At 40.0% G+C, this 18,208-nt stretch overlaps 1 protein-coding gene across 4 annotated transcripts in view; it reads right to left on the bottom strand.

Annotated features, from left to right (window-relative positions):
• EDA2R (ectodysplasin A2 receptor) overlaps positions 1-17,788 on the bottom strand; it is a 123,167-nt gene extending 105,379 nt beyond the window's left edge. For all 4 annotated transcript variants that reach the window (XM_055565185.1, XM_055565186.1, XM_055565187.1 and 1 more), the window contains exons 1-2: positions 17,631-17,788; positions 477-573 (exon numbers count right to left, since the gene is read on the bottom strand). In XM_055565185.1, coding sequence (XP_055421160.1) covers positions 477-563 — 87 coding nt within the window. In that variant the 5' untranslated portion in view covers positions 564-573; positions 17,631-17,788. The remainder of the gene's footprint in view (positions 1-476; positions 574-17,630) is intronic.
• Between the last annotated feature and the right edge of the window lie 420 nt (positions 17,789-18,208).

Below are 18,208 nucleotides of genomic sequence, written 5' to 3'. Positions count from 1 at the left end.
GTTGTTTTGTTACCAACTGGGATTCTAGACCCTTCCTAGTTCCCCATCAATGAATCCTCTCTTGCGGTTTCCTCAGTGGCCCAGTTCCTCTATACAGAGGCCACATTTCAACCTACTCAGTTCTCTCTTTTCCATTCCCAAGACTTGATAGCTGGCTCCTGAGCCCCAAATGAGTGGATCTTGCTTTAGTTGACATATGTCCATAATACTTAACAGCCTTCTTAAGCCTTTGTATTATATATCTCCTATTGAGATACTCCATTATCTCATGGAATCCTCACCTGCCTCTGATGCTGCCAGGTTGAATTCTTAATGGAACTGTGACTGCTATTGTCATAATCTTTGGATTTCATGTTTTATTTGCTAAACCTATTAGCCACAGATGGGGTCGACTCTCCTGATCTTGGACTTTCTTGGTTGCCAGTCTGCTTTTCTAGGATGTAACAGAAATAAGTATCCTGACCAGGGGTATTTACCTTGGAGAGCTCTTGTCCAGGTCCACACAGTTGGCAAGTGACACACCGTCCCCATTGGTCCCAGTACTCATTTTCTTGGCAATCCATGGTGGGAAGGCTATGGGCACAGAATACAATTATGGAACAAATGGAAAGGATCTCAAGGCAAGTAGTGGCTTCCATCTCAGTTGGTTTATTGACCTCTTAGTCTAGTCTCTGGACCTGGGTTAGAAGGTTTGAGGAAGCCAACTCAAAACAGCTAATGCCTAGATAGCACTAACCACATGCCAAGAAGTCTTAAATGGTCTAAATGTAATAATTCAAGCTTTAAAACAACCATATCATAAATTATTATTAACCTAATTTTGAATGTGTGAAAAATGAGGCATAAAGACCAAGGAATTCACCAATGTTCATACAGTTAGTGGTTGTAACACTTGCTGAACTGGAAAGAAAATGATAAGACAAGGAGCTGGTATCTGCCTAGAAAATAGAGTATAGCCACAATCTCTCACATGTTACTAGCTATTAACAGTTTTGAAAGCACTTTCATACTCATTATATTTGATCCACATAACATCCATGTTGTAAGCAATAGAGATTATTATCCCTTTGTGGATGAGAAAGCTGAAGCATGGTTCTCTTTTGCCAAAACTGTCTCAAGCACCTTTGAAGAAAACTAGCTGTCATTGCTTCTGTCCTTGGAAGCGTGGGAGGGGAGAATGATCCAGCTTGAAGAAATGTCCTGGTACACCAAAGTGCAGAGAAAAGGAAACACTACTCAGATAACAGGTTTCAAAATACAAATGGTATAGGGCACTGGCACTAGCATTGGTCAAAGTGTTGGGAGATATCGGTTCTATCCTGGATACAGGTTTGTTTAGGACTAATAAGCTTCCTCAGGATATGGGGCTTTCAGGGTTGAAACTAGGACAGTCTCAGGTAAACTGGGATGGTTGGTCAACTTACTTGGCTCTTCCTTCAATCTATGATTCTGTATGAGTCACTTTATTTTTTCTGGCTTCAGTTACTTAATCTGAAGAAAGGGGTCGGTATGTTCCTTACCTACCTTATATAGTCCTTGGAATGATTAAATGAACTAGGGTCCATCAAAGCATTCTGAAGGATTTGAGAAGTTATACAAAATAAGATAAAGTTGAGTATATAGAGAGGTAATTTTCTACAAAGATGAATTTTAATGTAAGTAACTGATACATGGGGCTTGCACTGCTCAAAGAGAAAGGTGGGGTGAGGTTCTTTTGTTCACTCCTTAACCTCATACCACGGTGAACTTCAGGTGGTTTCTCAAAGTATATAAAATCCTAAATGTGTACTTCCAGTCAGAATAGAGGAGAGTGTGTATGTATACCTTGTGCTAGATACCATCATTCCTCCCTTCAAAAGTCCCCAGTAGCAATGGAGTAAGTTTTCCTGTCTGGGATTCTTGCTTGAATGTACCTTTTCCCACGATCAACTGGGCCATTCTTTCCCATTTCTTAATTCAGAACAAAGTAGGCTACAAAATCCATTTTTTACATAAGCTTAAGATGCCCCCATCTGCTGTTTTTATTATTGACCCATAGTGTCAGCCTCAGTAGGCACACTCCCCTCCCTACCCCACATCGTGTCATTAGGAACAAGAACTATCAGTGGTCTCACAGCTCTCATGACAAGAGAATTAAGTGTCATGGGCACAGGGCCAGAATACTGGTCTGGGCAACTCCCCTGTATCCTATTCTTGCCCACAAAATCAGAAAATCATTGGCAGGAGCCAAAGAGCAGTCATGCCCTTAAGATAAGCTCCCAATATAGGCATCTGAAATCTCCATAGCATCTGTTTCTGCCCTTTGGGTATCTGAGACACTTTATTATATTTGGTATCCAGAGTCCTTTCCATCTAATAAATGTCATGTGGCATGAATCTTAACATGTCCCTCTAACCTTGGCTTTGAGACCTGTGAGTAGGCAAGTTAGGTGTATGGCCAAATCCCCGTATCAAGCTCCAGGGAACAAACATAGGCCTTTTTTTTTTTCCCTCCTACTTTGTCAAACTGTTTATCCCAAGCAAGCAAATTAAACTGTCTTTCAAAATAAGTTTAACAAATTACCTTTTTTAAAGAGAAGCCACAATGACTCTGATCTGTTATGAAGAAGTCATGGCTATGAGTAAAATTGTCTAATAATGGCTAAATTATTGCCAAGGGACAAACTCAGGCCTTATGTCAAGTTCTTCCCTGTGGTCAGCAGTGTCCTGTTGTAGATGTACTGCCTTTTTATTTTAAGAGAAGGTGAGAGAGAATAAGTTTTGAGAAAATCAGAGCTACTCTGAGGTGCCCTATAACTGCAGCTAGACACTCTTCCAAAGTATCCCAGAAGATACATCTGAATCCTCCAAACTGCTGTATAAGTCAGCAACATAGATGGATCTATACAATTTCGACATATGCATGGATGTGTGATAAGTCACTTCAGTCATCACTGACTCTTTGCAACCTCATGGACTATTGCACACAAGGCTCCTCTGTCTCTGGCATTCTCCAGACAATACTGGAGTGGGTTGCCGTGCCCTCCTTCAGGGGATCGTCATGAACCAGGAATATAACCCACAGCTCCTGTGTCTCCTGCATTGCAGGCAGATTCTTTACCATTGAGCCACTAGGGAATATACTCATACAAATGCTTCCAGATAAAGATAAAAAAAACCTTTTTATTACCTCAGCAGACTCTCTCATACCCCTTCCCAGTCAATGCCATTTCCTTCTCTGAAGTAATTTTTATTCTGACTTCTATAACCATTATTAGTTTAACCTGTCCTTGAATGTCATGTAAATTTGATTCATATGAGAGCCCTCTTTTGTTTCTGGCTTTCTTTGCTCAGTACAACATCTGTAAGATTTACCCATGACATTGTGTATAGCAAAATTTATTCCTTACCATTGCTGTGTAGTATTCCATTGTTTGAATATGCCATAATTTATTTTATATGTGTTTTTTTTTTCTTTTGGTTGATGGGCATTGGGCTGTTTCTTTCTTTTTTTAATTTTATTTTTAATTTAAATTTATTTATTTTAATTGGAGGCTAATTACTTTACAATATTGTATTGGTTTTGCCATATATCAACATGAATCCACCACGGGTGTACACATGTTCCCCATCCTGAACCCCTCTCCCACCTCCTTCCCCATACCATCCCTCTGGGTCATCCCAGTGCACCAACCCCAAGCATACTGTATCCTGCATTGAACCTGTACTGGCGATTCATTTCTTATATGATATTATACATGTTTCAATGCCATTCTCCCAAATCATCCCACCCTCTTCCTCTCCCACAGAGTCCAAAAGACTGTTCTATACATCTGTGTCTCTTTTGCTGTCTCACATACAGGGTTATCATTATCATCTTTCTAAATTCCATATATATGCATTAGTATACTGTATTGGTGTTTTCCTTTCTGGCTTACTTCACTCTGTATAATAGGCTCCAGTTTCATCCTCCTCATTAGAACTGATTCAAATGTATTATTTTTAATGGCTGAGTAATACTCCATTGTGTATATGTACCACAGCTTTCTTATCCATTCATCTGCTGATGGACATCTAGGTTGCTTCCATGTCCTAGCTATCGTAAACAGTGCTGCAATGAACATTGGGGTACACATGTCTCTTTCAATTCTGGTTTCTTCAGTGTGTATGCCCAGCAGTGGGATTGCTGGGTCATAAGGCAGTTCTATTTCCAGTTTTTTAAGGAATCTCCACACTGTTCTCCATAGTGGCTGTACTAGTTTGCATTCCCACCAACAGTGTAAGAGGGTTCCCTTTTTGGGCTGTTTCTAATTTGTGGCCATTTAGAATAAAGTTGTTACACTATGGTCAAATGATTTTCAAAGAGAGTGCCAAGAAAATTCAATGGGAAAGGAATAAGCTTTTCAAAAAAACATATTGTGACAACTGTATAGTCACATGAAAAAGAATCAAATTGGACCCTTATCTCATACCATATATAAAATTAACTTAAAATGGACCAAACCTCTAAATGAAAGCTATAAAACTATAAAACTCTTAAAAGAGTTTTTATAAGGAAACAAAAATGTTTATAATTAAATTTTTTTCTTATAGGAAAATATAGGTATAAACCGTGATCTTTGATTAGGCAATGATTTCTTAGATCATAGCACCAGAAGGAACACAACAAAACAGGAAAAAAATACATAAATTTTACTTAACCAAAATTTAAAACTTTTGTGCTTCAAGGACACTATCAAGAAAATAAAAAGACAACCCACATAACAGGAAAAAAAAACTAAGTTATAGAGAACTGACAAGCTATATGTAGGGCTTTCCTGGTGGCTCAGGCAGCAAAGTATCCGCCTGCAATGCAGGGCACCCAGGTTTGATCTCTGGGTTGGGAAGATTCCTTGTAGAAGGGAATGGCAACCCACTTTAGTATTCTTGCCTAAAGAATTCCATGGACAGAGGTTGCAGGCTACAATCCACGGGGTCCCAAAGAGTCAGACACAACTGAGTGACTAAGCATGAACACACAAACTATATATCAATGTATGTGTGTATATACATATATATATATATATAATGCACATGTATAATGTATATATTGTAACATAATATGTATATTATATTATATATATTGTAATACACACACACACACACACACACACAACCACACATACACACACACACATATATAATGGGCTTCCCAGGTGGCACTAGTGATAAAGAAAGGGAAAGGGAAGTCACTCAGTAGTGTCCAACTCTTTGTGACCCTGTGGACTGTAGCCTACCAGGCTCCTCCAGCCATGGGATTCTCCAGGCAAAAATACTGGAGTGGGTTGCCATTCCCTTCTCCAGGGGATCTTCCCAACCCAGGGATCAAGCCCAGGTCTCCTGCATTGCAGGCAGATGATTTACCCTCTGAGCTACCAGGGAAGCAGTGGTAAAGAAACTGCCTGTCAATGCAGGAGTCATAGGAGATGCTGGTTCAATCTCTGGGTCGGGAAGATCCCCTGGAGGAGGGCATGGCAACACACTCCAGTATTCTTACCTGGAGAATCTCATGGACAGAGGACCCTGGCAGACTACAGTCCATAGAGTTGCGCAGAGTCGGACATGACTGAAGTGACTTAGCACACACTTAGCACATACAATATGGAAATCTTATGACTCAACAATAAAAGGACAAATAATCTAATTAAATATTTGAATATACATTGCTCAAAGAACATATTAAAATGGCCAATAAGGAAAAAAAAAAAAAGATGTTTTAACATCATTAGCAATTAGGGGAATGTCGATCAAAATCACCATGAATACTATTTCATACCCACTAAAGTGGCCATAATAAAAAAAAGGGGGATGATTAAATGTTGGGAAGGATGTGGTAAATTGCAACTTCATATACTGCTGGTAAATGTAAAGTGCTGTACTCTCTTTGAAAAATGGTTTTGCAGTTCCTGAAAATATTAAACATAAAGTTACCATGTGATCCAGCAATTCCTATCTTTGTTATACAACCAAAATAAATGAAAATATATATTCACACAAAAATCTGGACATGAATATTCTTAGCACCACTATTCATAATAGCCCAAATCGTAGAAACAACCCAAATATAAATCAACTGATAAGTGGATAAACAAAGTGTAGTCTGCTGCTAAGTCACTTCAGTCATGTCCAACTCTGTGTGACACCATAGACGGCAGCCCACTAGGCTCCTCTGTCCCTGGGATTCTCCAGGCAAGAATACTGGAGTGGGTTGCCATTTCCTTCTCCAATGCATGAAGGTGAAAAGTGAAAGTGAAGTCGCTCAGTCGTGCTCAACTCTTAGCGGCCCCAAGGACTGCAGCCTACCAGGCTCCTCCGTCCATGGGATTTTCCAGGCAAGAGTACGGGCAATACAATTAAATATTATTTAGCTAGAAAAAGGAGTGAAATACTCAATAAGGACTACAATGTGGATGGACCTTGCATAATGCTAAGTGAAAGAAGCCACACAAAAGGAAAAATACATGATTCCATTTATATGAAATATCCAGAATAGACAATTCACAGAGGCAGAAAGTAGGCTAGTAGTTGCCAGGGACTGAGGGAAGGAGAGAATGTGAAATAACTACTCAATGGGTACTGTCTGGAACTAGATAGTAGTGATGGTGTGTGATTTGGTGAATATGTTAAAAAACAAACAACAACAACAACAACAACAAAAAACAAAACAAAAATAACGGTGAGCTGTACACTTTACAAAAGTGACATTTATGACATGAGAATTATATTTCATAAAAATCCTAGTTCTTCAGCGTTTCCTTTAATACCTTGAACTACCCTATATCATTCTATTAGACAATGCTTGCTATTTCCCAAATTAAAATTTAAAAAGGTATTATGAATATTCTTATATATGCCTCCAAATGATTTTTAATGCAAATTTATCTATTAAGTGCTGTTTGGGTTATTGATTGGGTTTAACCAGAGGGGCTGACAAGTGGCAAGATGACTAGAGTATCTCCTTATTTTGTCTTTGTTATGTGACTGTTCACCCTGTCTATCCTCTTGTCATGATCCTGTCCCCTTTGAAAAAAATAACCTAGAAAAATAAGAATGCAAGTTGACAGGGAAAAGGATAAGCAATGAGACTGACATTAATAGTAATTCCCACATGAGCTCATGGTGCCCTGAAAAATTGACATTGCCAAGTTTCTGCTGATATTAGGTACTTAAACTACTGCCAGTGCAGCTGCCTTTGGCCACAGCTTGTGACTGCTGTTCTTCTCAACTTGCACATGCCTGTGGAATGAAACGTGCTTTCTCTATCTAGGATGGGTGGGCAAAACAGGATGACAGGTCTAAATTAAGAACTCAGGACTTGATGGAAGATATTTGCTTTGCCTGGGCAGTGCAGGAGATGTGAAATTAAAGAGGATGAGGAAGACAGCAGGTGGTCCATACCCTGCCCATTCCTCTCCTTGTGAGCCTACCCAGTCATCCACATGCAGGGGACTGGCAAAAGTCAAAGTAGTTGCTCAGTGTGGGCTTGAGAATAGTAATTTCTTTGAAAATCAAGCTTCCAATCTGTGCAATGCCTTCATTATTTCCAGATGTTTGGCCTATAATCCAGATGTTGTTTTATCACTTGGTGCTGGCTCTCAGCCTTCTCTTTCTTGGCATGGCTCAGGGCCACTTCTATCCCAGCTTTCTCTTGCCCATAATCTGCTTCCAAAGTATCAAACTTCTTATCTTCTTTCTGCCCACATATTTGTGAATTCTGCATTCCTCAGAATGGTGAGTGGTCCCAGGTCTAGTTGTGCTATCAAAAGTGTATTCCTCCCCATTGCTGGACTCAAGGTCCCCAATCATACCATGAGGATTTGGTCAAATCTTTGACTAGTGGTTCTCACCTAGTGCATCTTGGGAACTCCAAAAAACACATATATTTCATTTGCATTCCTGAGATTCTGATGTATTTTGAATTTTTAAAAATTCAGGAGGTAATTCTCATGTACAGCCAACTTTGAAAGTCATCATTTGTTTTTTCTGTTTTGGTTCCTCAACTCAACTTGTGGGATCTGAGTTCCCCAACCAGGGATCAAACCCAGGCCTCCAGCAGTGGAAGTTCAGAGTCCTAACCACTGGGTACTCAAGGAATTCCCTGAAAATCATTGTTTTAAGGCTCTTTTTGGCTCTTGTACATTTCGCCTGAATATTAGGTGCAGTCAGAAAAAGGACTTTATGTTCCCTCACATTTAGGGGGAACTTGATGAGGGAGTAACTTGAGGCCTACTCATTTTTTTTTTTTTTCTGGAAAGAATAAGTAATAGTGTGACATGGGCTGAGGGTGGAATGATCCTTTAAAATATGTTAAATCATGTCACTTCCAACCTCAAAATGCATAGATGGCTCTCCCTACTCAATAAAACTAAAGTTCTCATAATGGCCAATGAGGCTTTAGGTGATCTTCCTACCTCCCCATCACCTCTTTAATCCCATAATCTACTCTTCTTCCTATTATTCTCTTAACTCAAACCATGCCAACCTCCTTGCTCTTCCTGAAACTAACCTGAAAATGCTCCCACTTTAAGGTCTTTGATACTCACTGTTCCTTTAGTCAGGCATGTGTTCCCCTAGATATCTACATCGCTACTTTCCTCACCTTCTTCAGTTCTTTGATCTTATAATATCTTCTTAGGGAGGCTTTTCTAACCACCCTCTTAAAACTTCAACTTCACACCATATTCCCTATGTCTTTCTCCTGTTTCATTCTTCTCAATTGCACTTATGACCATCTGACACATTTTATATCTTACTTATTTACTTCTTTATTGCTTGTTTCTAACCCAACTAAAATGCAAGCACCATGAGATCATGGTCGTTGTGTTTAGTACTTCATCCCCAATGCCTAGAACATGCCTGGCATACAGTAGGGACTAAATAAATATTTGTTGAATGAGTGAATGGTAAACAATTACCAAAAAAATGGTAACAATCTTCTGGCCTAGTGAAAGGTTTCACAATTGGAAAGGGTTTCATACCAGTTAGCTCAATAGTTTCTTCCAATAACTCTGAGAATAAGCCATGGATTGTTATCACCAATTAATGGATTTTTAAAACAGAGGCTTAAAGTGAAAAAAATACCTCACATACACTGAATAACCATACAAAAAAGATCTTCATGGGCCAGATACCCATGATGGTGTGATCACTCACCTAGAGCCAGACATCCTGGAATGTGAAGTCAAGTGGGCCTTAGGAAACATCACCATGAACAAAGCTAGTAGAAGTGATGGAATTCCAGTTGAGCTATTTCAAATCCTAAAAGATGATGGTGTGACAGTTCTGCACTCAGTATGTAAGCAAATTTGGAAAACTCAGCGGTGGCCATAGGATTGGAAAAGGTCAGTTTTCATTCCAAACCCAAAGAAGGGAAATGCCAAAGACTGTTCAAACTACCACACAATTGTACTCATCTCACACACTAGCAAAGTAATGCTTAAAATTCTCCAAGTCAGGCTTCTAGGGTATGTGAACTGTGAACTTCCAGATGTTCAAGCTGGATTTAGAAAAGGCAAAGGGAAACAGAGATCAAATTGCCAACAAATCGTTGGCAATTGTTGATCCATCAAATTGTTGGATCATCAAAAAAGCAAGAGAGTTCAAAAAAAAATCTACTTCTTTATTTACTATACCAAAGCCTTTGATTGTATGTATCATAAACTGTTGAAAATTCCTAAAGAGATGGGAATACCAGACCACCTTACCTGCCTCCTAAGAAATCTGTATGCAGTTCAAGAAGCTACAGTTAGAAGTGGACATGGAACAACAGACTGGTTCCAAATCAGGAAAGGAGTATGCCAAGGCTGTATATTGTCACCCTGCTTATTTAACTTATATGCATTATTTAACTTATTTGCCTTATAATGAGAGTATATGATGTAAAATGCCGGGCTGGATGAAGTACAAGCTGGAATCAAGATTGCTGGGAGAAATATAAATAACCTCAGATATGTAGATGACACCACCCTTATGGCAGAAAGTGAAGAAGAACTAAAGAGCCTCTTGATGAAAATGAAAGAGGAGAGTGAAAAAGTTGGTTTAGAACTCAACATTCAGAAAACTAAGATCATGGCATTCAGTCCCATCACTTCATGGAAAGTAGATTGGGAAACAATGGAAAGAGTGAGAGACTTTATTTTGGGGGGCTCAAAAATCACTGCAGATGGTGAGTGCAGCCATGAAATTAAAAGACGCTTGCTCCTTGGAAGAAAAGTTATGACCAACCTAGAAAGCATATTAAAAAGCAGAGACACATTACTTTGCCAACAAATCTGTCTAGTCAAAGCTATGGTTTTTCCAGTAGTCATGTATGGATGTGACTATAAAGAAAGCTGAACACTGAAGAATAGATGCTTTTGAACTGTGATGTTGGAGAAGACTCTTGAGAGTCTCTTGGACTGCAAGGAGGTCAAACTAGTCAATCCTAAAGGAAATCAATCCTGAATATTCATTGGAAGGACTGATGCTGAATCTGAAACTCCAATACTTTGGCCACCTGATGGGAAGAAGTGACTCATTGGAAAAGTCCCTGATGCTGGGGAAGATTGAAGGTGGGGGGAGAAGGGGACGAGAGAGGATGAGATGGTTAGGTGGCATCATTGACTCAATGGACATGAGTTTGAGCAAGCTCTGGGAGTTGGTGATGGACAAGGAAGCTTGGCCTGCTGCAGTCCTTGAGGTTGCAGTCAGACATGACTGAGCACCTGAACTGAACTGAAATTTATTTAACTAGCATTAAACAAAACCAGGACTCACAGGTAATTTAAGACTTATGATTATGACATGCTTTCCAAGGCAGTATTGAACTCTAAATTAGGGAATGGAGGTCCTCCCAGGCTGTCACCTAAATTTACTATTTCCTCAGTAATCTTATAGGGACAAAAATATTTTCTGAACATTCATCTGTTCTTTAAAGAATGGCTAGATAGGTTTTCTGCTCAAGCCCTAGGAGATAAGGGCCAGGATAAACATGGTAGCACTAGGAGCAGAAAGGAAGTGATCATGGGAGATACAGATCTTACAAGGAAAGTCCATAGGACCCTACAATTACATGGATGTGAGAATTGAGAGAAAGGCATAAGTCAGAGAAGATTCTAAAGGTTTCTGCCTGGGAAGCCAGGATAACCTTGGGACCACATAGAGTGTGAAAGGGGAGTTCCTTTTTAGTTAAAAACAACGACAACAACAACATACTTAGTATTAAATTGTTTTAAGTTTGGAAAGTTGGAGTAGACAAAGGAACATGTCAGTGGTGGTGCCCAACAGGCAATTAAAATACGTAGAACATAGGTTTGGGCTAGAAATAAGTCAAATGCATAAAAATACCAGCTCAGTTCATGGATGCACATCAGAATTATCTGGGGTACTTTAAAACATAGGGCTTCCCTGTTGGCTCAGATGGTAAAGAGTCTGCCTGAAATGCAGGAAACCTAGGTTTGATCCCTGAGTCAGGAAGATTCCCTGGAGAAGGGAATGGCTATCCACTCTAGTGTTCTTACCTGGAGAATTCCACGGACAGAGGAGCCTGGCAGACAACAGTCCATGGGTCACAAAGAGTCGCAAACAACTGAGCAACTAACACTTTCACTTTTAAAACATACTTAAACCTTAGATGAATTAAAAAAAAAAAAAACAAGCTTTTGGAAGGTTAAGCAACATTGGCCTAAGTAAATCACAACAGAGGCTTGATGAGCTAAGAAAAATGTTAAGAATGAAACACTAGTAGACATCCATATTTGAAGCTGGAAGAAGAAGAATAGCTAGCAGCAACCAAGAAGGGGAATCCAGGGAAGAAAGAATAGAACCTGGATGGGATAGTGCAGGACAAAGTTTTAAGAAGTAAAAGATAAGCAATAGTGTCAGCTGTTGGTACAGGTACGTGAAGGAGCATCAGGACTGGAAATGCATTATTTTGTTGGTATGTGACAAAGTAGATTGCCTCTTAATATTCAAATATATCACAATATGTGCATGGAATAGAAATAATTCAGAGACCACAGGTGGTTGTTACAGTTTTTATCAAGCTTCTCTTTTCATTTACAAAGTGGTTGAAGTATTTCAACTGTTAGTGATAGCAACGTTTGGTTCAGTACTGTTGATTAGTATATCAACAGAGGAGAATAAAGAGAGCTAGCAAAGTTAAAGATGTCACAACTATTTACCTTGTTTTTTATTCCAGTGTACAGAGCAACAGATAATGACTCAGCAAGAATAAAGATGTTGAGGTAGAAAAATAAAATAAAATTTTATTAAAAACAATTGTCACTGTACAGATAGAATTAATATCCAATGGGGCAATTCTAATTCATCCAAAAACAAATGTTAACCATGTGAGTTAAAATCTTTCTCCTTCAAAACATGTGAAAACACACACATCCACAATAAAAAAAAGCATAAATCTAAAAAAGACAAACATAACTTAAAAGACTCTAAATTGAGGGGGGACATGCTAAAATGTATATAAATATATGGTTAGTGTCTGGAGACTGCTGAAAAAATTGTTAAAGGGAGTGGGGAAGAGAAAAGTGTAGCTAAGAATATGGTGATATAATTAAGACCAGCCATCTTTGGGCTGATTATGAAAACATATCCAGTTCAGTTCAGTTCAGTCACTCAGTCATGTCTGACTCTTTGCAACCCCATGAACAGCAGCACGCCAGGCCTCCCTGTCTATCACCAACTCCTGGAGTTTACCCAAACTCACGTTCATTGAGTCAGTGATGCCATCCAACCATCTCATCCTCTGTTGTCCCCTACTCCTCCTGCCCTCAATCTTTCCCAGCATATTAGGAAAACATTAATGATTGCTAAAACAGTTTTCCCAAGTATGAGCAAGGGTACAAAAACTACCCTGGATGATGTTCAAGGGATACATGAAATAATGTATGTGAAAGTGCTCTGGAAACTCCAAATTGTGCTACACATATGAGGGGTTGCTATGAGTGTTGTTTCTATTCCACCCAGAGCTTGGGAGCAAAGGGCATTGAAGAGAGGCCACAGGCCAGACAAACAACCAATACCCCAAACCACTGCTTTTGTTCCCCAGTGTCCCTAGCCAAAGTGAGTCACATTCATGTACTGACCAACACAAGATACCATGAAATTCTGGTATCATTAAAAGCTACCTACATCACCAGCAATAGGCTTCCCAGGTGGTGCTAGTGATAAAACAAACAAAAAACCCCACCTGCCAATTCAGGAGACTTAAGAGACATAGGTTTGATCCCTGGGTCAGGAAGATCCCCTGGAGGAGGGCGTGGCAACCCAGTCCAGTATTCTTACCTGGAGAATCCCCATGGGCAGAGAAGCCTAGCAGGCTACAGTTCATAGGGTCACAAAGAATCAGACACAACTGAATTGACTGAGCATGCACATGCATGCGCGCACACACACACCACCAGCAGTACTAGGTGACTTCCCAAGGAGGATATACTCTTGACTGAGTTCTCCCAGCTGAAAACTGGATTTGTAGTATGATTTTTTTTACAGGGTTAGGAACTCGATAAAACTCATTCAAGTGCTCTCATTTCTGATTTTTATTAATGTTCTTTGGTCTTGCCCCATATTCTCTCCACCCTGTCCAATTTACCAGACTATCTGGAATAGCTATATCTCTCTGAGGATGTCAATAAGAACAGTGCTTTTTCTCACAAAGCAATCTAAATTCTATCATATGCACTATCTCTTCCTCACAGGCCAGAAATATCCTAAGGAAACAGACATACAAACTGATAAGCATTTGCAAGCACAGCTCAGGGCTACTTATCCTCACATTATGAATGGGAGAATCAGTCCATAGAGTGAAGCCTGTCTGTACAGGATGAGATATTGATGCCAAAATATTGCTTGACTTTTATTTTTTAGGCTGCCTAAAGATCGGAGAAGGCAATGGCACCCCACTCCAGTACTCTTGCCTGGAAAATCCCATGGACGGAGGAGCCTGGTAGGCTGCAGTCCATGGGGTCGCTAGGAGTCGGACACGACTGAGCGACTTCACTTTAATTTTTCACTTTCCTGCTTTGGAGAAGGAAATGGCAACCCACTCCAGTGTTCTTGCCTGGAGAATCCCAGGGACTGGGGAGCCTGCTGGGCTGCTGTCTCTGGGGTCGCACAGAGTTGGACACAACTGAAGTGACTTAGCAACAGCAGCAGCAGCAAGGAAAAGATAGGTGGCGGGATAGTGGGGGAAAGGTGAAACTGATATAACAAGAAGTTCATGATCTCATATGTAAATGTACATCCTATAAAACAATGTTCAGTATCGTACAATCTTAGAGTTAGATGGAAATTCAAAAGTCATCTTATTCCCAAAGGTCTGTTGCTCAATAAAGAAATGCCATCCATATCTACTTGAACTTCTTTAGTAATAGGCGGGCACCTCAGTTCATTATGTTGGTTTTTTTTTTTTTCCCCCTCATCTTTGGTAACTGGCTAAAACGTCAAACCATCAAATAATTGAAAACATTGTCATGGAATCTCAAAAGGATTCTTTAAGACAACCTAACCTCATTCCCTTGATGATCCAGATGGGGAGACTGAGGCTCCTCGAGAAAGTATAGAATTTCTCTTCATTTACATAGCCAGTCAGTGGCAGAGCCAGGACTAGAATTTGAAGCCTCCAAATTTAGGACCTAGTGTCAAAAGTAAAACAAAACAAAATTGACCTTGAAGTAAGAAAAATCTGGTTTCCAGTTTTTGCTCACTTACTAACTCGATGATTTCTAGCAAGTTTCATTTTCTTTGGGCCTATTTGGCCACCTGTACAATTAAGACCAGAAGACCTGGACCTTCCCTAGGGTTAAGTAGTCAGTGGGATTATGTATTTGAAAGTACATGGCACATAGTGGGAATTTAAGAAATAATAAATTACAAAGGAACTTGTCACATTCATCCATCATGTTCCTTTTAGTGTTTCCCATCACTTTGAAGGTACCACCACCACCCCAACTTATATAACTTAAAATCTCAGAGTCTTATTTGACATGACAGCATGCTATAAGAGTAAAGATGGAAGAATTTTTGACCTGGGAATGAAAGATGAATGAGAATCTGGTCTTTGGTTTTCAAATCTTTGAGGAACTATCCTGAAGAGACTGAGAAGACTTCTCTGAGTGGCCCCAGAGAGAATGACTAGAACCTCTGGAAGCCACAGGAATACTGAGTTTAGCTTAACAAAAGGAAGAACTTTGGCAGAGTCAGGGCTTTCTATGGAAGGGAATGGACTCTCTCAGAGATTATTAAGTACATTCCCTCTGAAAGTATTCAGGCAGAAACTAGCAAAGATTTTATAAGGTGTAGTTAATTGGAGTGAAAGAAAATTATGATTCATAAAAACCTACTATGCATCAGATATCATGCTAGACATTTTGCAAGGATTACTTCTTTTAATCCTTTCAACAAACCTATGATATGGATACTATTCTCCCTCTAAACAGTTTTGGAGAAATTCTTATTTCTCAGTGGGCTAGCTACCTGCATAATAAGTGGGTAGTAGGAACAATGCTTTGCTGTATCAAACTGGTTGGCATTAAATGCAGTAGTACTTCATTTCTTGTGTACAAAAATCACACTCCCAGGACCTATTTCTAAATGTCCTATGAGTACTGTTTTGATCCTGGTTGGAAATAAGGAATAATTGATATGCTTAGGATCACAAACAGCAAAAGTAGCAGACTCAGAACTTTAATAAGCTGTGTCTAACTCAGAAATTGGATATCCTTTCTATTTGTACCATCCACAAAAATGGATGGAATTAGTGGAATACACAACATTTTAAAGTCTAAACCAACCCCAAAAGATATTGATTCTCTCATTCTTCTTTTTTCAATCTCATGTAATTTGTCAACTTCCAAATTCTGCAGATTCATCTTCTGTGATATCTTGTTAAATTCATTGCCTCATTTCCATTCCCATAGTCACCACCTCCACGGTCTCATTCCCTCTCTGCATCTGGTTTATCTACCTCTCATGTTTTCCTATTCCAATTAAGGTAACTCATGTTTACCAGATTATTCTTTCTGAGACACAGATTTGTCTTCTTCCTTTAGCTCAGAAACTTTCAATGATTTTCCAAAGTCTGATGAATTAAAGAGAAAATCTAACATTCAAAAGTCTTCCATGGTTTGTCATCAATCTACCATGGCAACTTTAACTTCCATTTTCCACCTAATTGTAATCTAAAGTCCAGTTCAGCTGGTGTTCTTTTCACAAGCCCAGAGCTTCCCTTACTCCAAACAGTTGTTCTTGTTTTTTTCTCTGCTTGGACTGCCGTCTCTCCTGTTTCCACCTGTTGAAATCCTATCTGTGTTTCATGGCTCATCATAAATAAAAATAATAGTTAACATTTATAAAGTGCTTATTTTGGTCCAGCCACTGTGCTAAGTGTGTGCAATTATTTCACGCAGATTATCTAATTTAATCCTCACAGAAACTTAATAAAGTAAGCTCTATTTTTATCTATGGCTTTAGCCTAGATTAAAACAGAATTCAGACAGGGTGTAGTAATTATGCTTGATCAATATCACACAGTTAATAAATGGTAGGGATGGGATTTGAGTTCAAGTAGTCTGGCTTTGCAGCTCTGAAAGGTGCTAAAATGTCAAAAAAAAAAAAAATAAAAAACCCTTTCTGATTTTCTCTGGCTTAATTAGATGTGATCCTTATCTGACAACATCAAAACATTTTGACAGGATCTTTAAAGCTTATCTTATTTAATTGCTAATATACCCATGACGAGGTGCTAGTGGGCACAGACTATGTCTTTAGGCATATGTCTGTCTCATACAGTGTGGCACAGAGTAGGTGCTCAGTGAATCTGTTATGTTGAATTGGAGGTATGCTGGGGTGAAGGAAGGGACTGAAGAATTGTGTAGGGGAAGATACCCCATACTCTCCTGCCTTAGCCACCCTGCATGGTGTGATATACTGGTCAAAGCTGCCAACATCTGTCTAAATAATATCTTGCAGTCTCTGCTTCCCCAGCCTAGTTTCCTGGTGGGTCTTTTCTTGTCCCCCAGTTCTCACAGCTGCCTTAGCCTTGGCCAATGTTTGAGATAAGGAAGGATCAAAATATCACTGCCCTGGGTTCAGTTTCCAGGAATGAAGGATCAAGTGAAACCCAGCCCGGTGGGTGAGGGTGAAAACTGAAAACCCCCAAATAGAACCTACAAGCTCTTTACACAAGCCCCGACTTGCCCAGGGGCCACGTGGGTAGGCCAGCAGCTCAACTTCCTTAGGGATGCTTTACAAATATGATCCGACTCCTCCCTCCCTTCCCTAAGCTCCTAGACTCCTTCTCTTCCTTATCTCCCAACTGCAGTTAGGGTGGTTGGACGGTCCAGGCATGTTTCCAAAGGACGTAGGGGTAGAGTAAAAGCCTACCCAGGGGAACTGGCTCACCAAGGTCATCAGGGTATTAGTGCAGGTCCCTGGCATTTTACACAGCACTTTCTGGATACAGATGGGTGGGTAAAAAGACAGCCACAGGACACCTCCCCAGCCATTCTGACTTTGTAGCACCTTAGCAGGATCAACCTAACATGATCCTGAACTCCCATATCTATGCTCCAAAAATCTCAACCACCTTGCCACACCAGAGAGTGTTCCACACTTACCCTGTAAATGAATGGATGGATGGATCTTGTTCCAGCAACAGAATTCTTGGACAAATGTACCTCAGCGCAGGCCAGATATCCCACCAAGCCCCCACTTCTCAGCCCCCAGCCTCCATACCACACACTCAGTAGACTCTGACTCATTTCACATGTGCAGCAACAACAGCCAGAACCTATTCTCTTTCCTTTCATGCTACTGCCTACTTCCCCGCCCCCATGAAGCAGCTATTGGATCACTGCAGTGTCTAGGCGTGGCTACACAAAGAAGTTTCACCCCTGACAGGGAAATTAGGGGAGGAGTTGGGGAAGGGTGGGTGAATAGTGAAAAAGCCCCACCTTTGGCAGGAACTGGAAAACTCCAGGGACTAAAGCAGGGAGAAAGGGAATAGAAGCAGGAGAGGTTGTGGAGCTGGTTAAGATCTGTGGTTTCTCGGGAGGACTTGAGTCTTTGTGGCAGAGTGTCACTTCTGTACATAAGCCTCACTCATTCAAGTCGTCCCTTTGTCCACTGCATTATGCTTATTTCCTTACTGTCACTGGATTGTAATCTGTAATAATTTAGTTGATAAATTTGCTTG

The sequence above is a fragment of the Bubalus kerabau genome, chromosome X, assembly GCF_029407905.1.
Source record: "Bubalus kerabau isolate K-KA32 ecotype Philippines breed swamp buffalo chromosome X, PCC_UOA_SB_1v2, whole genome shotgun sequence".
In the NCBI taxonomy this organism is placed as follows: Eukaryota; Metazoa; Chordata; class Mammalia; order Artiodactyla; family Bovidae; genus Bubalus; species Bubalus kerabau.
Note: the sequence above shows the minus strand (reverse complement) of the source record. Positions and strands in the feature narration are given on the sequence as shown.